General features: G+C 43.3%; 1 protein-coding gene across 4 annotated transcripts in view; it reads right to left on the bottom strand.

The window, feature by feature from the left end:
- Positions 1–1170: 1170 nt before the first annotated feature.
- Positions 1171–18642, bottom strand: part of RBM47 (RNA binding motif protein 47) — a 163823-nt gene continuing 146351 nt past the window's right edge. For 3 of the 4 annotated variants that reach the window (XM_040485124.1, XM_040485132.1, XM_040485139.1), the window contains 4 exons: positions 13259–14415; positions 12185–12391; positions 9137–9333; positions 1171–3927 (listed from right to left, as the gene is read on the bottom strand). In XM_040485124.1, the coding sequence (XP_040341058.1) occupies positions 3688–3927; positions 9137–9333; positions 12185–12391; positions 13259–14384 (1770 nt within the window). In that variant the 5' untranslated portion in view covers positions 14385–14415 and the 3' untranslated portion in view covers positions 1171–3687. Of the gene's footprint in view, positions 3928–9136; positions 9334–12184; positions 12392–13258; positions 14416–18642 lie in introns of those variants that run through there. The other variant, XM_040485113.1, reaches the window with a different exon arrangement.

The following is an 18642-nucleotide window of genomic DNA, read 5'->3' as shown; positions in this document are numbered from 1 at the left end:
CTACAACAGACCCTGGCACCTAGTGGCGGTATAATACCTATTTTGTACAATTGTTCTTTTTCTAATGAGATCAAACCCTGTGATTCTGCAGTTTGAAGGACATCTGTACTCTTCTCTTAGAAAAGGAATCAGCAGATCCTTGAAAATATTGCCTAATGATCTGTCATCTTGGTAAGTCTCCTGGCCCCTCTTGCGTCTAAAAAAGGCCTTTATCTTTTTAAGAGAAAGCAAGAAGTTACTGTTTCAACAAAGGTGGGAAGTGACGCCACAACCCAGACTGCTCAAGACGAAGACGGTAAAATTCTTGATCAATGGCAAAGCCACGTGGGGGAAATTTTAAAAGTATTTCCGTTGGCAGCCCATCACTTTCCCTTGAATCATTTGATTGGCTCTGCTGATGGATATTGTCTGAAGTTAGTGATGCTCTCCAGAGAAAAGGGAAGGAAGTGTTCTGCTAACCTTGCTGTGCGCTGTGAAAATGAGGAACACAAGACTTTGGTTTCCAGTGCAGTGACGGACATTCAGGTCATCCAGCGCTTTCACAAGACCACCGGACAAACCCAACGTTGCCTCCATTTAGAGGTCTGAGTGTAAAGCTCTTGGGATCATAAACTTCAGTACTGACAGCAGTGACAGGCGTTGCCAAATCCTATTCCAGTCTAGATGTTGAGCAGAATTTGGGTGCTTAACCTTCAATCACCTAAGCCCAAGTTTGAAAATATTGATAATTCACCATTTTTACTAAGTAACCCATCTTTGATGGTAATTCCAAGGCAAAGACAGGACAGTAACTTGCCTCCAGCTCAAAATACTAAACCAATTGCTTCCTTCTACACTGTAAAGCTCTTTCTGATTTTGTTAGGAAAAAATCAGTATAAAGAAAACACAATTTATTTATTTATTATTATTTTTTTTTAATAAATTTTTTTTTTAAACGTTTATTTTTTTTTTTTGGGACAGAGAGAGACAGAGCTTGAACGGGGGAGGGGCAGAGAGAGAGGGAGACACAGAATCGGAAACAGGCTCCAGGCTCCGAGCCATCAGCCCAGAGCCCGACGCGGGGCTCAAACTCACGGACCGCGAGATCGTGACCTGGCTGAAGTCGGCCGCTTAACTGACTGCGCCACCCAGGCGCCCCAAGAAAACACAATTTAAAATAAGGCCTGGAAATTGCTTTAAAGAAAGCTTTATTTACTACATACATCCTAAGAATGTATTGTATATGGAGCAAGATCTAAATAAATTTAAAAGCTTTTCAAATACAAAGCAACTAAAGATAACACCTAAATTGCTAGCATGTTTGAAACAGAGAACACTAAAGCTTTTTTTTTTTAAACATTTATATAGTTTGTTCTTAACCCTAAAAAAAAAAAAAAAAAAGTTCACATTTCAAGTTATAAACTTACCTCAGTAGTGTATCTGAAATGGTTTTGAAACAGAAACAGACAGACCAGATAGGAGGCTCACCAACATTTGTTTTTAAGGTAGTTTGGTAGTTGCAATGTTAAGATATCAATTTTTTTTCTTTTCTTATTACTTTTTTTTTTTTTCCAAATAATTTACAGGCATATGTAAAATACAGTAAGACCGCTGGGTCAGAGTCTCATCCAGTGAACCTCTGTGACAGTTCTTCATTGGAAGGACAGTACTTCTTTCACACAAAGTCAAGGGATGAGGATCTGATCCAAATTGCATTTTGTTGGATTACTCATTCCAACAGATTTGAGTTTGGATGCAGCTTGCTGGGTACATCATCAGGAACATTGCACAATTATTTATGTCATTCAAGAATGGTGGGAAATAAATGTTAGAAATGTTTAAAGGCCTTTGCAGGCACTCAATAATTTTACAGAATAGTTAAATAAATATTGCTTATATATAAAAAATTCATCCCACCCTAAAATGAGGGGGGAAAGAGGCATTTGGGAATGTCTTAATTTAAAACTGAAAACAAAACTGCAATAGTTGCTAAAGGCATGATCTTATTATTAATCCATAAATACGAATTCAGCCATCAGCAAAAATTGAGTGGAAAGATTTTACAGATCTCTAATGTGACATAAAAACACAACTGTGTACTTGCTACCTATTGCACACCTCAATTCCTTGATGGAGCCTTTAAAAAAAGTTCCAAGTTGATGTATTTCCTAAAGCAGATGACAATCTTAACATTTTACTGTATTTTACATTCACTCTGATAAACACAAGCCTTGAAACAGGCACAACACTGCAACAATACATTTACTTCCTAATAAAACAACAATTTTTAATAACATTGAAATAAAATGGTTTCATTTTGCATTAAACTATACACCATGAACTTCTGCAACATGAAACAACTAAAAGCCAGCATTAGGAGATTATTTACAAACTATCTTTTAACTCCTCCAGGTCTCTCCTCCTCCTGCTGGGTGTGTAGGTCCCCATTCAGTACACCTGCCATGTGCGCAGCTACGGAGGAAAGCCCTGCTCAATAAACATATTTCCAACACCCTTGCCGCCCAAGACGTTTCGCACTGAAACATGATAAAAGCAACTAGAAGCATTAACTTTCTGTGACTAGAGTCTTTGGGGGCCTTGTCTACAATGACATTCACTGTCTCTACAAACTCATACTTCAAAAAATGAATAAAATAAAAGCATTAGAAAAAGAATTAAGGTTTTATAGAAGACAATTAAATAGCTATGCCAAGATGTCTTATGGAAACTATGAAAACCTTGTGCTTATGCATACTCTGCTATTGAAAATACCTTCCCAACCGAAACAGAACAAAAAAACCCACAACAAGACACCCCCCACCCCTGACAAAAACCCAGGAAGAAGTATAAAAGCCATCAATGTTCTCTCTATCAGAGTAATTCATTTTGCCCTAGACTTGCCAGACTCACAGGTGGGGCTGGGGAAAGGAGGAGGAGTAGGGGTGTGGGGAGGGAAAGACCAATGGAGAACGAACAGGGTCCAGGGTGATGGTGGCAGGTGAGAGCTTTCCAGTGTTCGGACTCAGATATGTGACAAGTCTTTTCAACATGGGCTTAAGGAGAAATCGAGTGTTTAATTCCTTTAAAAAAAAAAAAAAAAAAAAAGAACTGTCATAGAGAACAGATGTTAACACCGTCAACCCTTAATGCCAGCTAAAATAGAGATTTTACTCACTTTAAAATTGCACTTTCCAGTATAACTTTTAAAATAACATTTTATGTAGTATTTTAAAGCACTATTGTTTGTATCTTTAAATATTGAATATATTTTTCAAAATAGTTCCCTAGCTGCTCAAGTGTGCTTTTCAATATATAGTTGATATATTATTGAAGGTACTACAAAATAGAAATCTCTGGAGTGCAGAAGTTAAGAAAATAACCTTCATACTGAAAATATATCCTTAAAAATACAAAAAACAAAAACCTCTATACAAATGTACTACAGCGTACAAATTTTTCAGAGATGGTATTAAGGCACGAACCATTGCAAGTCTCTTAGAAATGTATGAACACAGGCTGCTAAATTGCAAATAGTCTTAAAAAAAAAACTAGTGAAAACTTCATCATGAATATAAAATATTTCAGTATGACATTGGATAACATTCTTCACTTTCATAGGTGTGCTAATCCTGCACGTTCTTTCTTCATAAATAGTAAAGTGTTCCTTCAGGGGTAGTTCGTGGTCTGTCTCCACTCTCCTCACCAGTGTCAGTATGTCTGGTAGACGTCGTGGATGGGCACCTGGATAGCAGCGGCGGGGAAGGCCTGAGGTATGTAGCCCGCATATCCTCCATAGACGGCGGCAGCGGCAGCCGCGTTCTTCTGTAGTGTGGCGATCGTGGCCGTGGCTGGAGCAGCAAACGGAACGTAACTGGCCCCGTAGATCCCAGCAGTGGGAATTCTCTGAACGTTTGGAGCCACTGTATACACTGGAGTTATCGGGCGGCCCTGAGGAGGAGAGACAGAAAGGATCCTCACTGACTGCACGTAGGTGCCTGTTCCATTTAGTCACCCATTCCTTCCAAGGCTCCGTTCGTTCTTTCAGTTCCCGGGGGTCGGGGGTAGGAGGAGGTAAAAGCGAAGGTTTTCATTCTCAGGGTGGAGTTGGGGGAGGGGGGCAGAGGGGTAAAGCACATAACTGCTGTAAGGGAAGGTGGAAAGAGCCATAAGGTAAGCTGGAAATTCATCCTCCAGGCGCATCCAAATTCGACTGGTCAAAGTGACAGAACTGTAGAGCTACAAGTTAAATAGTCTGGAATCTTCTACCTGCCATCCCTCTCAATCAGCATGAGCAGGCTAGCAAAGGGAGTTGAGTAATCTACCCTTTGCTCAGATGATCTCATTGTAATTAAAAATATTTTCCCTAAAGTATATACCAGCTGCTTCAACTCTAATTTAACTGAAGGAACAAGATGCTTCAAAAACAGAGAGGAAAACAGACTGTGACAATGTTATGGAACCAAGTATATAGATCTCCAAAGGGGCAGCTTTTTAAGCTGTGACCTAAAAAAACAAAAAACAAAAAAACAAAAAAACCTGCAACCCTCTACAATTTTCAGCAAATGCTACTGATGGTTTCAACCTAAGATATGACACCACTATATATACAGTTGACCCTTGAACGACATGGGTTTGAACTGAGTGGGTCCACTTACATGTGGATTTTTTCCAATATATTCAGCACAGTACTGTAAATGCATTTTCTCGTCCCTATGATTTTCTTAATAATATTTTCTTTTCTTTAGCTTACTTTATTGTGAGAATACAGAACATAATACATGTAACATACACAATATGTGTTTTACTGACTCATATGTTTATGTTATCAGTAAGCCTTCTGGTCAAGCAGTAGCCTGCCAGTAGTAGTGATTTTGCGGAATCAAGAGCCAATTATGGATTTGCAACTGTGTGGGGGGTTGGCAGACCCAACCTTTGTGTTGTTGAAGGGCCAACTGTATCCAAGCAATTGTGGAAGAATTGTAGAAAAGGAACTGAGGAACTTGGGAAGTTGGAGAAAGCATCCCAGAAGTAGAGACACTTGAGCTGGGTTCTGAATGATAAGGAGGAGTTTCCACAGGAAGAAGTGGGGAAAGGCAAGCTAACTAAAGCCGCCTCACTGCCGATGCCACCACTAGCTCTGTAAAAGCCCCTGCTACCTGCTCCTCTCTACTTGGAAGTGTAACACACTATTTTCACAACAGACAGGGGTAGAGAGTGAAGACTGTGGTTCAGTAGTTCCCAAAGGGTTTGCTATCAAGCTAGTTCTGCGAGATGCTTTATGGAAAAGGGGATTTGTGGTCAAATAAAACACACATTTAATGAAATATCTAGTGCCCCTTATGTTCCTGAGAACGCCCTGGAGTCAATGCTGCTATGGCCTGTATGTTTTAGTGCATCTTCAAAATAAACAATTCAGGAGAGATGAAATGGAAGATTCTATTTTAAAAATTCTCTCTTCCTGGATTTCCATAAGGGAATTAGTTATCTTTCCTTTACAAAATCTCCAAATGAGAGTCGCAAAATTATGTTCAAAGGAAATTCACCATCTGAGAGCCATTTTGTCAACTGTAACCAAAATGATAATTATACCAATGATAATAATAACTGAGAGACTACGGTATGCTAGGCACTATTCTAAGTACCTTATTTATATGATGTTATGGAATCATCACAATCACCAATGAAGCTGGTACTGTGACTATACAGAGAGGATGTGTTAAATGACTTGCACAAGGTGACAGACACAGCTTTTAAGCAATGGAATGTAGGACTCTGGAGCCAGCACTTTTAGCCCCGTATTATCTGGTCTCTTACAACATGTTAACAATGACTACCTCACTGGCATTGCTTCATAACCACAGACAGAAAACTTCAGAATTGGGAAGCCTGTGGTTTGCAGCAAGACACAAGCAAGTTTTTACAAACATATGGACGTTTATTTAGTGACAAAGGGACACAACTGTAGGGAGGGAGAAATCCGAGAGATACATTTTCATGTACTACCATCCAGTCCCCAACACCTGGGTGTGGCTGGGGTGAGCAGCGGATGTTGGGGATGGGGAAAGAGAGGAAAAGGCCCCATCAAGAGGAACGGTTATCCTTATTCTACTTATCCCAAAGATTTCTGAAGACTGGGGACACTTTGAGAAATAAATTTGAAAAAGTGACTGTCTATGCCAGCAAACATTTTTTTAAATTACTTATAAAAGCTATGGGGCGCCTGGGTGGCGCAGTCGGTTAAGCGTCCGACTTCAGCCAGGTCACAATCTCGCGGTCCGTGAGTTTGAGCCCCGCGTCAGGCTCTGGGCTGATGGCTCAGAGCCTGGAGCCTGTTTCCGATTCTGTGTCTCCCTCTCTCTCTGCCCCTCCCCTGTTCATGCTCTCTCTCTGTCCCCCCCAAAAAAAAAAAAAAAAGTTGAAAAAAAATTACTTATAAAGGCTATATGAAATTTAGGATATAAAATGGCTAAACAGGAACATCCCTAAGCACGTGCAAGACAGAGGAGTATGAATGAAAGTGTTCCACGGGAAGGTTCTGGAAGTAATGCTGGGAACTGATTTCTAGTGTGGCTCCACTCAGAAAGGTGTTCTATTCACCAATCAGTAGTGCTTAAAACGCTCCTTCCTCTGCTGCAACTTGGCAGAGAATACGGGCGAGGCAGAGAGCTGAACATTTTGAGAACCCAGGTCAATGAACTCAGAGGGAGGTCCCCGAATACGTAGATCAGTGAGTGAGCACCAAGAAGCACACACACTCAAAGAAGTTATTCCTGCGGTTCACAAGTAAGTAGCTACAAGCAATTTGCACGATATGTTGAAGGAAGGAAAAAAATCTGCCCTGGGATCAACGGATAACAACTGTACACTGAACCAAGTCATAAGCAAAGACTTTGAACAAAGACCCTGATGGCGACATTCAGTGCAGACCGATAAAACACAGAAACAGCCTGTGATCTAGAGCGTGAGTCCAAGAACTGGGAATTTGGGACACTATGCACCACGGACAAAAGTTCACGAGTTTCTTAGTGACGAGAAATTAGAAATGACCAGAATTCCACTAAGTGTCGTTTGTAGGTTACTCTAGATATTTATAGTGAGTTCACAAAAAGTAGCTACATTTAGCTGCCATCTTACAGTATGAGTCATTTACAACCTATTCCTTTTCTTGGCTTTAGTTAGTCCAGACTAGACGACTACTTGATGATACATTGGTAAATGAATAAATTTCAGCTGGAGTGACCCTTTCTGAATAACACAGCCCAGAATGGTGCACAGAGAGGGCAAAAGCAAATATATAGCACCATAGTGCAGTGGCTCACAAGCATGGCTCTATTTCAGCATTGCTGAGAAGCCTATACAAAACACGGATTCTAGAACTCCAGCCCAGTTCTGCTCATTGGGTCTCTTCCGGGGTTTGAGTCTAAGAAATCTGTTTTTTGTTTTTAAGTTTATTTATTTATTTGGAGCACAAGAGAGAGTTTGCACACACTCCCGAGCAAGGGAGGAGCAGGGAAAGAGGGAGAGAGAGAATCCCAAGCAGAGAATCTTGCACTCACAGCACTGAGCCTGATGCAGGGCTTACTCCCTTGAACTATGAGATCACGACTTGAGCCAAAACCAAGAGTCGGATGCTTAACCGACTGAGTGACCCAGGTGCTCCTAAGAATCTGCTTTTTAAACATACTCCCTGGATAATGCTTATCCAGTTAGGTAAGAGACCCTAGGTCTGAGTATATGTGCTTGTGGAATGATAAGGTATTTGAGATTCACTGCCTCACAAAAAGTAGCTTTAACATGATGTTTTTGTTGTTATTGTTTTGGATGAATGACATTATCACCTATAGGTATTCTCTAAGTGCTATGCACTGAAGACAAAAAGAAATGTAAGATGTAGCTCGTGGTCTAGAGGAGCTTCATCAGTTGGGGAGACAGAACATACTGGCAGTCATATGCCAAGTAACAATGTGGGTAATGAGACACACAGGAGAGATGATTTCCAAGCCTAGGTGGTTGGGAAAGATTCTACAGAAGACTCGGGGCTGAAAAGACCACAGAGAAGAGAAGCTACGAGCAAAGGTGGGGAAGGAGGCTGAAATAGGAAGACAGGACAGGGAGGAGGAATGGGGAGAGCTGGATCAGGTTGGAGAAGAGGATTAAGGGTGGATTTTGCAAAGTTTTGTTTTTTTATTATTATTTTTAAAAATATTTTAATTTATTTTTGAGAGAGACAGAGAATGAGTGGGAGGGGCAGAGACAGAGGGAGACAGAATCCAAAGCAGGCTCCAGGCTCTGAGCTGTCAGTACAGAGCCCGAATTGGGGCTTGAACTCATGAACTGCGAGATTGTGACCTGAGCCGAAGTCAGACGCTTAACTGACTGAGCCACCCAGGTGCCCCTGTAAAATTATTATATATCTACATTTCTACAGATATATATTTTTTTAAGCTTATTTATTTATTTTGAGACAGAGAGACAGAGACAGAGAGAATATCCCAAGCAGGCTCCACGCTGCCATCGAGGAACCCAATGCAGGGCTTGAACCCATGAACCAGATCATGACCTGAGCTAAAATCAAGAGTCGGACACTTAACCGACTGAGCCACCCAGGTGCCCCTCCACAGATATTTCTCTCTCCATGCACACACACTTACACACCTGTGTGTGGATACATAGGTGTAAATATTCATACCCAGCAGAAGGGGGACTACGGGGGGAAGGGCAGGGAGAGAGAACTTAAAAAATCATCACTGAACTGCAATTTGACAAGTGAAAATGTGAGCGATCTCCCTGGACTTTGCAAGTCAGCCCCTTAACAGTAAGAACATGAATTAAAAATTATCCAGCATCGTAATATTGAATGCACAATATTGAATGCGTAATATTATATGCACAATATTATGACACCGTGAAGAATTACACGTGTCATTTCTGCACCCTGCCTCCCATCTTTAATACAGTGATAATATTAGGGTAGTATAATTATTCTTTCAAACTTTTCCGTCCTGTCATGATTTACAGTAAACATTTTTTCTTCACCCAATCCCATACTTCATCGGAGAGCTCAGCACACAGCAAACTCTCCTGCTGAATCGTCAGTGAATCTGTGATTAACAGAGGCCTCACACACAAATGACAATGATCACAGCAAGGGCTCTACCTGGAAAGGTGGCGGCGTTGACACAGCAGGAATGACGGCGGCGGCGGCGGCAGCAGCTGCGGCGCTGGCTGGGTCTGGCTGCACCGCAATGGGGCTGATCATGTGCTCCATTGTGTGGATTTTGCCATCTTCAATTATTTTAGGGGCTGGGGCGGCCTGAAATACGGAATACTGGGCCCCAATGGCAGGGATGGCCACTGTAAGAGAAAGGAAATGCACACGGCTTGAAAGTCCCGAGAAAGATGTGTCACTTTCTTGGTATTTTTCAAAACCAAGTTTAGTGGTCACGGGCCTCCCTTGCCAATTAATGTTGTCTCTCAGTACAGGTAACAAGGTGCTACCCAAGAGGAAGAAAGGGTTGCTGGCAGGCAGGCCCCCTGTTCATCTTGCAAAAGGATCCACGTGTGTACGGAGGGGTCTCCCGACAGATGCTCACGCAAGGGGAGTCCAGAGTTGGGTTCTGCACCAACATTTTTCCTACCGTTTCTACAGACAAATCTCATTTTGAATCTTACTCTTAATGTCCAGCAAAGGAAAGGGCCTTCTGACTGAGACAGCAGGTTCAAGGCGAGACGTGATCGCAGAGGCCCTCCAGCATGGGAGAGTGAGCCTGTTGGTCCTCACCACTCACCTCGCTCATTACCAGACCTGCCACCCTTTCACTTGCACATTTAAAAAAAATTTTTTTTCTAAATTTATTTATTTTGAGAGAGAGAGAGAGAGAGAGAGAGAGAGAGAGAGAGAGAGAATGAGCAGGGGAGGAGGGCAGAGACAGCGAGCAAGAAAGGAATACCAAAGAGGCTCTGTACTGTCAGCGCAGAGCCCAATGTGGGGCTTGAATTTACACACTATGATGTGGGATAGTGACCTGAACCGAAATCAAGAGGCAGACGCTTGACCGACTGAGCCACACAGGTGCCCCTCATTTTCACATTTTAAGAAGCAGGCGCTGGAGAGGGTTTCCTTCTGAGAACTCAGAGGTCTGTGTACACTTTACTCCGTTATTTCAGATTTCAGCATTACTGATTCAAGGAAAAACACATAATAAAAAAAATGGCAAATTCCCTCATTCGCTAATGTCTGCTCATAGTAGTGAAGCAGTGAGTGACTGCTTTTATGATGAGCACTTCGAAGATGTGTTTCTGTGAGGAAAGTCCAAAGGACTCTATTTTAAGCAGGGGCTCAAACAGACAGCAGTTACTGAATGCCAACGTATGATAAAGAGAAGTAAGAAGGAAAAAATATTAGCCCTGGTTTTGGGGGAGTTCGTGTAAGTATGTGGTGTGTGTGTGTGTGTGTTGAAGGGTAAGCAAGAATATAAAATACATACACAAAGTATGCTTTCATTTATGTTTTTCCTACAACTGTAAGCATATTTACTCTAACGCAAACTGATCTGAAATAAGGTACAGAGACAAATGATTGCAGGCTAAACAACAGTGTGGCCTTTCAATATAATACATCTAAAACCTTAATGAGATCTTTCAATCATATGGTCTTGTGGCCAGATACTTCACCATTGCCCTGATGCTTCTCCTAAAATATAAAGTTCTCATTTTCTGGATGAATCAGAAAGAGAGCCCAGAAGATGGGGACCAGAGGTGATTATGAGTTTAAGCTACACTGGGGTTGTGCTAAGTAATTCTGGATTGTTTAGGCTGTCCACTCACAGAATTTCCACCTCAGGCTGTAGGACACGACTATACGCTTAAAATCGGTTTAAGAGTTCGTTTCTCCAGTTAAATCTTAAGCTGTAGCAACTTGCCAACAGGAGTCCTGTTTCCAACAAGTAGAAGTGACAACTATCGTATCCAGGCTCTGTTTTATGGCATTACAGAGAGCTATGGGATCAGTTTTACATTGCTTATAGTGTCAATGGCATTTGTAAGGAAATCCAGACTAAGGAGTCATTTGACTGCGGAATCTGCAACATTTTTTTCCTAGGCAAAAAAATTATCCCTGGACTATTTCAAAAGGAAGCTCTGCTGGGAAAATGCGTTCTAAGCCTTATGTGGCAGTGCAAACCTATGCCCCAAATGCAGATTCGTTGACTCTCTTTTAGCTAGGGGGTGGAAGGTACAGTCCTCAACCAGAAGAAAATCAAGAGGAGCTGGGCTTCAAGGTGAGGATTCTCTCAAAGCGCTCTTCAGTCTACCCTCCACGAAGCCAGGAAGAGAGCTGGAGGAGGATGGCTCTGACTCTCCACGAATGAATTTTCCTTATGTGTGGATGTTTGTGTGGTGTGTGCTAATAGGGAGTTGGTGCTATGATGCTCTCACAATGGAATTCCTTAGAAGTGAGGATCAGAAAGATCTGACTCACGCCAGATGACCAATGGGCACTAATAACACTGGCAGAGTGGTTTGTAGGGCCTGGAGGTGGAAGCAAAGTTCAAGGTCTCTGGCTTGAATTACTTGAGTGTCCCTACCTGCAATCTATTGATCCAGCAAGAGGGGGAGATGAATGCTGGAAATGAGAATCCAGGAAATTAGCAGCTGCAAAAACTTTCACCACTGCCTTGTTCCCAGGTATTCTGGTTGGTTATAAAACCATGACAAGGGACAAGTTGTGTTTTTTGCTCCCAAAGGGGGATTTCCTACCCTTCCCACCAACTCTCAGAACTGGCAATAAGCTGTATCCTCTGGCTTTCTTACAGCTAGTGGAGCAATAGGCCTGAGTAAGAAAAAGACGGTTTGAGCTGGTAAACGATACAGAAGAATCTCCTAATCTTCCATTTTCTTCCTCTGTCCCTCCCCACCACTCCAACTCTGCCTACTGGGTCACAGACTGAGAATAAGCCTAGTGACTAAGTGGCACCCATTTGAAAAACCCACTACTGTAAAGTCTGATTTGAACATGGTCAGAGCTTGACCATCCCCTTAAGTCCCACATTAAGAAGGCTCAGGAGGCCACACTCTTGCCTAATCTCTGGCTGCCTATGAGAAAAGGAACCCTTGTGCAATGAAAGAGCCCAAGGAAAGCCTGGAGTCACTTCAAAGAGAGGGTGGGGGTTTAGGCTGATGCATTCTATCTCTGGTTCATACTGACCTGTACCAGGTTTAATGGCAACTGGATTGACGGCAGAGATTTCCAAATTCGGTACAAGTTCATATCCTTTTTCTTGCTGCTTTCCTTTCCCTTCATGATATCGGCTATATATACCACGGCCAGCCGAATATCCCCCGAGGTAGGAACCCCTGGGCCCTGGGGCTCTGCTGCCAGCCGCACCTCGACCCCGGCCTCTTACGCTGCCTGCTTATAATAACAACACAAAAAAATGATGAGCAACCAACAGTGACCGTACAGGAAGCAGATCTCAACTCAAGGTTCTTGGCCATTGAGTTGTTTGCCGTAAGTTGCAGGTGGTTACACCTTTGCTCTTCAATGAGCTGGTAAGATGCTTCAAACATGCTACTCCATCCTAGATTTGCATCCAAAGTATGCCTGCTCAACACAAGAGATGAACTTGCCGATGCGTTCCTAGGATTGCAAGTGCAACTTAATACAGGAAAATATTCACAGAATAGAAAGAAGTCAGATCTGGAAGGGGATCTGCTAGTTCACCTTCCTCATTTTATGCGTGAGAAAACTGGCCTAGGGAGGTGAAAGGGACTGATTAAAGTCACAGAGCCAGTTAATCTGATGACAGCAGGACCCAGAACCTAGGTATTGGTTTCCCAGTATAATGCTTGGTTGGTTTCATTACATGCTAGCCAATAATTTAAACGTCACCACCACCACAACATTGTCCTTCGTGTGCCAACATCCTAGAGATCTAATTTCACAAGGAGCTTTTAAACTAGAGACAGGTGGACTAGCCCCAAATTGGGGAGACCCTGGAAAGGTAGTATGCAAGAAGTGCCTCTATGCCCCTGTGATTTCACCGCTCGCCCCCATACACATGAACGACCCACACTTCCCAAAATGCTGTGGAAGTGAACACTCTAAGTGCCAGCAAAAAAACAAAAACAAAAACACCCACAAGTGACACCCAAAGGAGGGTGGGTCGGTGGGGGGAGGAGCCTGTCTACCAGCCCAGCAAACTACAGCCACAACACCCCTGACTCTGTCCAGGGCCACACGGCTGTCGGGGGCCTCCCCAGCAGTACAGCCCCCACTAACCTTTCACAAAGTAGTCTCTGTTGGGCCCGATGAGCGCGTTGTAGGGGTAGCCGTAGTAGGCCAGCGTGTAGGGGTCGCAAGAGTACACGTAGCTGGGCTGCGGCACCGCCGCCTCGGCCGCGCCGCCGCCCTTGGCCGCCTTCTGGTAGCGGGAGTACTGCTCCTTGTCCACGGGCTTGGCCAGCGTTACCTCGAGGCACGAGCCCTCCAGCTCAGTGCCGTTGAGGTTGTTCATGGCATGCACGGCGTCCTCCCGGCTGACGAAGTGCACGAAGGCGTAGTCGCGGATCTTCTTGACGCGCTCCACGCAGCCCGGGTTGAACTGGCCGAAGCTCTTCTTGATGGTGTCCTCCGTGGTCTCGATCATGAGGTTGCGCACGTAGAGGATCTTCACGGTCTCCATCACGTCCTCGTCCACGTCGATCTCGGGCTCGGCCCAGTCCACGGCGATCTGGTGGCCCCACAGCTGGATGCGGCCGGGCATGAGCTTGCGGCGCGCCATGGCGGCCGCGCGGTGGCTCTCGTACTCGACGAAGGCGAAGCCGCGGTTCTTCATCTTGTCGGCCGCGCTGGCGTAGACGATCACGTCCAGCACGCCCTCGGTGACCTTGGCGATCTCCTCCAGGATCTCCTCGCGCTTCTTCATCTTGGGGATGCCACCGATGAAGAGGCGGCAGTTGTCCACGCTGCAGCACACGCCGAGCAGGCGGCCCGGGCGGATCTCGTAGTTGTTGAGCTCGCGCACGGCGCGCTTGGCCTCGTTCTTGTGGCAGTACATGACGAAGGCGTAGCCGCGGTTCTTGCCGTCGAAGTCCATCATGAGGCGCAGCTCGTAGATTCGGCCCACCGCCTCGAACACGGGCACCAGCTCGTCCTCGTACACGTCTCGCGGGATCTTGCCCACGAAGACCTCGCAGCCGCGCTGCGGGTGCGGGCCCTCCCAGCCGGGCGGCGGGCCGCCGTACTTGCGCTGCCCGTTCTCCTGCACCATGCTGTAGCCCGTGCGCTCCATCAGCGCCAGCAGCGCCGCCTCGTTGGGCGCGCCGGCCACGCCCTCGGGCACCTTGGCCGAGGACGCGGCGGCCGAGTCGCTGCTCATGGCTGCGGTGGAATCCTCTGCGGTCATAATGTCAAAGGCATCCACGGCTGGAGGAGACCTGCGGGAGGGAGAAGGAAGGGTGAGTGTGGAGTCTGCACCGCGTTGAGCCAAAACTTGCCTACTTCATTCCTGTAAGACACACGAGACCCACGCTTCACTAGCAGGTGGTTAGATGGGGAATAAATACAGCAGCTCTAAGAAGCTAAATTAGTCAGGTTGTTTTGCAGGAAAAACCAGAAGTGACTCGGGGAAAAAAAAAAATCAGAATGAGCAAGTACTTCCGCTTAATCAGTACCCCAACAGCTTTGAAGCACAGAGAACCTGTTGTAATTGTTAGTGAAAACCTCATCTTCTTGCAGCAAATGGCAACATCTTTTGCTCAATTCCTGCACTGTCGACTCAGATTGATTTCCTTTTAGTTATAGCATTTTAACCCATTTATCTGGTAGACAAAGCCTCTTTGCTTTCTTTTTTTTAAGACAGTCTTGGGGCGCCTGGGTGGCGCAGTCGGTTAAGCGTCCGACTTCAGCCAGGTCACGATCTCGCGGTCCGTGAGTTCGAGCCCCGCGTCAGGCTCTGGGCTGATGGCTCAGAGCCTGGAGCCTGTTTCCGATTCTGTGTCTCCCTCTCTCTCTGCCCCTCCCCCGTTCATGCTCTGTCTCTCTCTGTCCCCCCCAAAAAAAAAAAAAAAAAAGACAGTCTTTTCCATTTAGGAATGGAAGTAGAGCAGTGCACTTACATCGTTAAGGAAAACTTTGAGGAGGTGTTATTATAAGAGATAGGTACAGAGCTGTGTATCTGAAGCTTTTTACAAGAAAGAAATGGAACATTCACATTGCCAAGGACTTGTTCTAGGAACTGTGGTAAGAGCTGGTAAGTCTGAATTTTACGGTGTCATTTAGGCAAAAGTCTTGGTAGGAACCATTAAAGGATTTGGAGTCAGTCCACAAAGAGCTGGATTACGTTCAAACTGGGTGGGGCGGTGGGGGGGGGGGGTGGTCTGTGAAGCAGCTACTACCTGGTAAGCCACACTGCAGTTTTTGGTTACATGCATTATCTTATTTGACCTTCCTAATCTCCTTACATGGAAAATGATATTATTATTACTCCTAATTTGTCTATGGGGAAATAGGCTCAGAGAGGTTGAGTAAATTGCCCATTTCACACAGCAAGTGTCAGCTCCCAGAAGGACTTGATTCCAAGTCACTTGGTTCCAGATTCCATGTTCTGTCTTCAAAAGCAGTGCTGTGCAATAGAACTTTCTGTGAGGATGGAAAAGCTGTTCCCTAGCCACTTTGGCTACTGAGCACTTAAAATGGGGCTAGTGTAACTGTTGAACTGAGTTTTACATTTTATTTCATTTTAATTAAAATTAAATAGCCACATATGATAGTGCAAATCTAAACCATGCCACCTTTACCTATACAGCACAGGGCTCTGTGGAGATGATTTTAAATTATACAATAGGATTATCATTAGGAGCTTTGTACTGTGCTTTTGTAAAGAACGGTTCTGCTTGGCCTTTTAAAAAATGAAGTTTATTTCATTTTTTGGGCTATAAAAGTATTCAGGTAAATTTTGTAGAAAATTAAGAAAAGGAGGAAAAGAAATCATTCCTATTATTCCTACCCAATGATAGCCACAATTGAATTTTCCCATCTTTTTTTTTTTTAATAGTTTTATTTTTGGGGGGGTGGGGGGTGGAACTTGGCTTCCAACAAATTTACATACCGCTGCTTTGCTTCATAAGCATCCGTCCCACATTTTTTTAAAAGTTTATTTATTTTGAGAGAGAGAGAGAGAGAGAGAGAGAGAGAGAGAGCACGAGCAGGGGAGGGGCAGAGAGAGAGGGAGAGAGGGAGAGAGGGAGAAACAAAGCCAAGCAGGCTTTGTGCTGTCAGTGCAAAGCCCGACTCAGGGCTTGAACTCATGAACCATGAGGCTATGACCTAGCCAAAATCAAGAGTCAGATGTTTAACCAACTGAGCCACCTAGGCGCCCCTCCTCCACATGTTTAACAGTCTTTGCAAAAACACAATTTTTAATAGCTGCATAAGGTTTCATCATTCAACTGGAATCAGGAGCATTAGTTTAAAAAATTTACCAATAGGAATTGTATACAAGAATATTAAGGGAATTTCAAGAGTAATTAAGGTAAGTTTGATCTTCGAAAGAAAAAAAAATCAAAAGAAATTATAGGGACACAACAGAAATATGAGGTGTTTATTTGCTGGCCAGCTAAAACATTTCTTCATTGGCTCATTTGCCATAACATCAAGGGGCAGTACAGTATAGTGGGTAAGTGAGTGGCTACGGGAGACAGACTGGGTGACTGTGTGTAAATCCCAGCTCTAACACTTTCTAGTTGTATGAACTGGAGCAAGGATACTTAGCTGCTCCATGCCTCAGTTTCTCTTTTTATAAAATGGGAATAATGAGGTTAGTACTAAGTTTAGAGGAATACGTGAGTTAATACAAGCAAAGCACTTTGAATTGTGCCTAGAACACTGTAAACGTTCAAGAAATGTCCATTGTTATTGTTGTCTTTAATCCAAACTTCTGGGTAAAACTTCAGACCAATTCTTTCCATTTTAGGGTAATTTTGACACTTTCTCAGTTCTTTAAAAACATCTGTTTCATATGGCTTCTATTCTTATTTTTTATTTCTTTTGCCCTTTAATTGCTTAAGACTGGTTTGATAACATATCCACTTATCATGAAGTCTTTTTTGTTATCAACTTGAAAATGATACATTCGTTCCTGTAGTTTCACACTGAAACAGAAATTTCAATATCAGATTTGAACATGCAGCTCTTCCCTTCCTTCCAAAAGGAACATAAGGATATATTCTTAAGGAAACTATTTGTACAAATACATATGTATTTATAATTTGTGGCTTTTGAAAAGGAAACCCCAGGACATATATAACATGTAAGTGGCAATTCAAAATCTTACATGTTGTACTACATAAAATATTAACTAAAATCCAAAGGAAGAGACCTCATCGCTCTGCTGAGATAGGCAGAGTTGACTTCGTGTTTTCCTAATTGTACTCTGAAATTATGATTTTACACCAAGAAAAGTCTTGTAGTGGTCAGGCTATGGGAGTCATTTCCAGGTGCAACTCCATTAATTTTATCAAAATTTTTGTTTGCTTTCAGTCTGAAATCTGCTGGTGTCAGTAATATAATTACTTCTTTTTTTTTTTTTCCAACATTTATTTATTTTTGGGACAGAGAGAGACAGAGCATGAACGGGCGAGGGGCAGAGAGAGAGGGAGACACAGAACTGGAAACAGGCTCCAGGCTCTGAACCATCAGCCCAGAGCCCGACGCGGGGCTCGAACTCACGGACCGCGAGATCGTGACCTGGCTGAAGTCGGACGCTTAACCGACTGCGCCACCCAGGCGCCCCTAATTACTTCTTTTTTTAAAAAAATCACTTCTTTTAAAAGTTATAGCTTATTTCTTACATCTGCGAGCCAAGGAAAGTCTTTTTTCGTAAGCTTTGATCATCTGGAAGAACTGAATTATGTTACTGGCCCTCTTTCCCTTTTTTCTTTGGCCACTAGGAAGTTCAGGATTAAGTCTGTCACTTCAATTTTAGTAATTGTCTAAGATACTAGACAAGTCTAGTCTAGTATCAAGTTTATCTAATTTTGGCTATAGTTTCATTTTTTTTAGTCTTCTATATTCTCAATGTCATGAATTTAGCTATTTATATTGTTCATCTTCTTGTTTACATGTTTCTGGAAGCCATCTCACAATTTTGGAGGTAGGAAAGGAATAAATGCACCTACACACACACACACACACACACACACACACACACACACACACAACACACAGACACTGGAAGCCATCTCACATAATTTTGGAGGTAGGAAAGGAATAAATGCATCTATACACACATATACACACAGACACACACACACATCTAATTTGCACCAGACATTGATTAATGTAGTACCTAATAAATAAACTGTCTTTTACACTAACTACAAACATTGACATAAAAACAAATGAGAACCACAGTGAGATACTACTTCATGCTAACTAGCATGGCTATTATAAAAATAAAACAAAACACAAAATAAGCATTAGCAAGAATGTGAAGAAATCGGAACACTTCAGCATTGCTAGTAGGAATGTAAAATGGTGCAGCTACTGGTAAACAGCATGGTACTTCCTCAGAAGCTTAAACATAGAATTGTCATATGATCCACCAATTCCGTTACTGGTTACATACTCAAAAAACCTGAACACAAGGACTCAAACAGCTCTTT

This window comes from Herpailurus yagouaroundi, unplaced genomic scaffold (assembly GCF_014898765.1).
Source record: "Herpailurus yagouaroundi ecotype Mexico unplaced genomic scaffold, PumYag 28, whole genome shotgun sequence".
Lineage (NCBI taxonomy): Eukaryota > Metazoa > Chordata > Mammalia > Carnivora > Felidae > Herpailurus > Herpailurus yagouaroundi.
Note: the sequence above shows the minus strand (reverse complement) of the source record. Positions and strands in the feature narration are given on the sequence as shown.